Source organism: Pseudochaenichthys georgianus, chromosome 13 (genome assembly GCF_902827115.2).
Source record: "Pseudochaenichthys georgianus chromosome 13, fPseGeo1.2, whole genome shotgun sequence".
In the NCBI taxonomy this organism is placed as follows: Eukaryota; Metazoa; Chordata; class Actinopteri; order Perciformes; family Channichthyidae; genus Pseudochaenichthys; species Pseudochaenichthys georgianus.
The window spans coordinates 1231268-1233767 of record NC_047515.1 but is presented as its reverse complement, the minus strand read 5'-3'; the positions used below and the strand labels follow the sequence as shown (position 1 = coordinate 1233767).

Here is a 2500-nt window from a genome sequence, read left to right as displayed (position 1 = left end):
TTTCACCTTTTTTCTGGCCCGACTAAATCGTGGTTCTAGGGCCAGGAACAACCAGGCTGAGTCGGGCTGAGTATGCTAAACTAGAGAGAGAATCGCTGGCAAGGGGGCTACAACTACAACAAGATGAACATATTTGACGTGATTTAATTGTAATACACGTTTCAAAATGATGCCGAAGTAACAACATACTGATACCGGTTAGTAAAAACCATGAATTAATGCTTTGACAAGTCTGCAGACAGACGGCAGGCGAACAACCCTTTTAAAATACGTGTTTTCTAAATGTAGCTTGGCTAAGCTAACGTTGTATATGCTCCGACCGTCCACACTCACAACAACGGCCTATACAGACATAAATAAACCAGCGACTGTATTCTCCATGACACAGACAGTCTGTGGTTTGTACTTGTTTAACTTTTGTCCAGTTTCTGAACAGATCTGAAGAGCTGTGAGCTCTGACTGCTAAGAGCTAACGGCGGTGTTGTTTTTCCGGGGCGCTCATTGAAGATGACGTCACGGCTCCGCCTACACTGTGTTACTATAGTTACTGCCCCAGTTCCTAAACTGTAATGGAAGCGCAGCATTAAAGTGAGCCGGGCGGTCCGGGCCTAATAAGGCCTAACCAAACCGAGCAGGGCCTCGCTCAGCTTAGTACGGTATGACTAGGCCTCGTTAAGCCAGGCTCACTTTATGCTGCGTTTCCATTACAGTTTAGGAACTGGGGTAGTAACTATAGTAACACAGTGTAGGCGGAGCCGTGACGTCCTATTCAATGCGAAACACAAAACCAACATCACCAACTACGCCTAGTGGAAACGCAACCAAAAACGGGCAGGGCACGGCAAGGCACGCTTAAACCGAGCTGTAGTGGAAATGCGCCATCATACTCCCAGCCTTGTTTGGGAAACCTGGGCTATTGAGCAAGACCCAATACCAGTCAGACTGCCTGAGACAGAGCTGTTACTTCACGCTTCAATTAAGATCATCAGTGCTTAGGAATCAGTTCGCTGGATATATTGTGTTGTTCATGTTCGTCTTGTCTGCATTCAAGTCTGACTAGCTGTTGCTTATATTGGCCAGCAGATAAGGGCGGATTATGGGCCCCCATAAACAGACAAAGGCCCCACCATGTCTCCCACATAGAAACAAAAATACACACTTCATAGGTTTTAGTTTTTTCATATTTTCTTCCCGTTTTGTGTCTCTTTGTGGTAATTTTGCCCCTTTCTATAGACGCTGTAAGTGTGTAATCTTTGGTCACTTTGAGTCCGCACACGTGCCAGTGTCACAGGGTAAAAGTACAGAACTTGAATCAATTTTTCTTAGATTTGGCAGGAGCCCAAATCCACTCACCATTCACCTTCAGGACAAAGCCAGTGTCCTTGCTGTTTCCTGCTGTTTCTGTGACAGTGACCACGTAGTGCCCCGCGTCCTGCAGCCGCACGTCCGACAGCCCCATGGAGCCGTTGTTGAAGGCCTGCACTCTGCCGCTGTAGTCCTCCGTGATGTTGGTGTACCCCCCCGGCTGCCAGGTCCCTATGGTGCGGCTCACCGCTCCTGACATAAAGGTCCATTGTATGGTGGGGGTCCCGTCGCAGGAAACTTCCAGTGAGAAAAACACATCCTCCTGCACTGAGCGGGTCAGGCTCCTCTGGGGAGAGTGAGTGGAGATGGCTCCAGCTGCTAAAGAAAAATAGGGTGACGGAAAGGGAAGATATACATATTAAATGTAAAATGCGTTGTGTGGATGAAAAGTAAATAGACATATTAATTGGAATAAACACAAAGGTTCATAGGAGTGCGACCCGAGTGCGACAGATAGATACAATTAAAAAAATTCAAAGTACAAAGGTATTGATATCAACATATACTTAAAAATCCTAAATAATTACGTATTTTGCACAATGGATTATTTCAGAACAGTTTATATTACATTGAATTATATATGATTATAATTATTGATACATTCCTGTGTTTATTGCTTTTTATGTTGCAGCTCATTTGAATGACTTTATATACTGCCGGGCCGCTTAATGTACAATAACATCATTTATTCCTTTATTGCTATACTGTGTTATTTTAGTTAATCAGCAAAGTCACTGATATTTTCAAATAAACAAATGTAGTGAAATAATACTCAAGAAAGTACCTCAAAATGGTGCTTGAGTAAAGAACTTAAGGAAGTGCCTAAATACACTTAGACAGTGATTAGTGAGAAACGTTTCAGTGTGTGACACAATGCAATATGCTCATACCAATGCAATGTTTCGCCTCATAGCTTCTCATGACACATCTAGTCAGGGCTGCAGGCTGTGACTCACTCTCATTTACACACACAGACGGGCTCTTCTTTCTGAAGGAAACTCGTCAAACAAGCTGAGAAATACTGATTTGAATGTAGCAGCAGATGAAACATTTCCTCACAGTTCCAGCGGGGTCTGGTTCTGCTGATGTTTGCTCAATGAGGCACAGGGAAACAATTCCACCTGAGAAAACCAAT

At 44.0% G+C, this 2500-nt stretch overlaps 1 protein-coding gene across 1 annotated transcript in view; it reads right to left on the bottom strand.

Moving 5' to 3' along the window:
* The window catches only part of LOC117457526 (V-set and transmembrane domain-containing protein 5), a 9603-nt gene that overhangs the window by 5849 nt on the left and 1254 nt on the right, over positions 1 to 2500 (bottom strand). The window contains exon 2 of the mRNA XM_034097670.1: positions 1354 to 1683. Within this exon, the coding sequence (XP_033953561.1) occupies positions 1354 to 1683 (330 nt within the window). The remainder of the gene's footprint in view (positions 1 to 1353; positions 1684 to 2500) is intronic.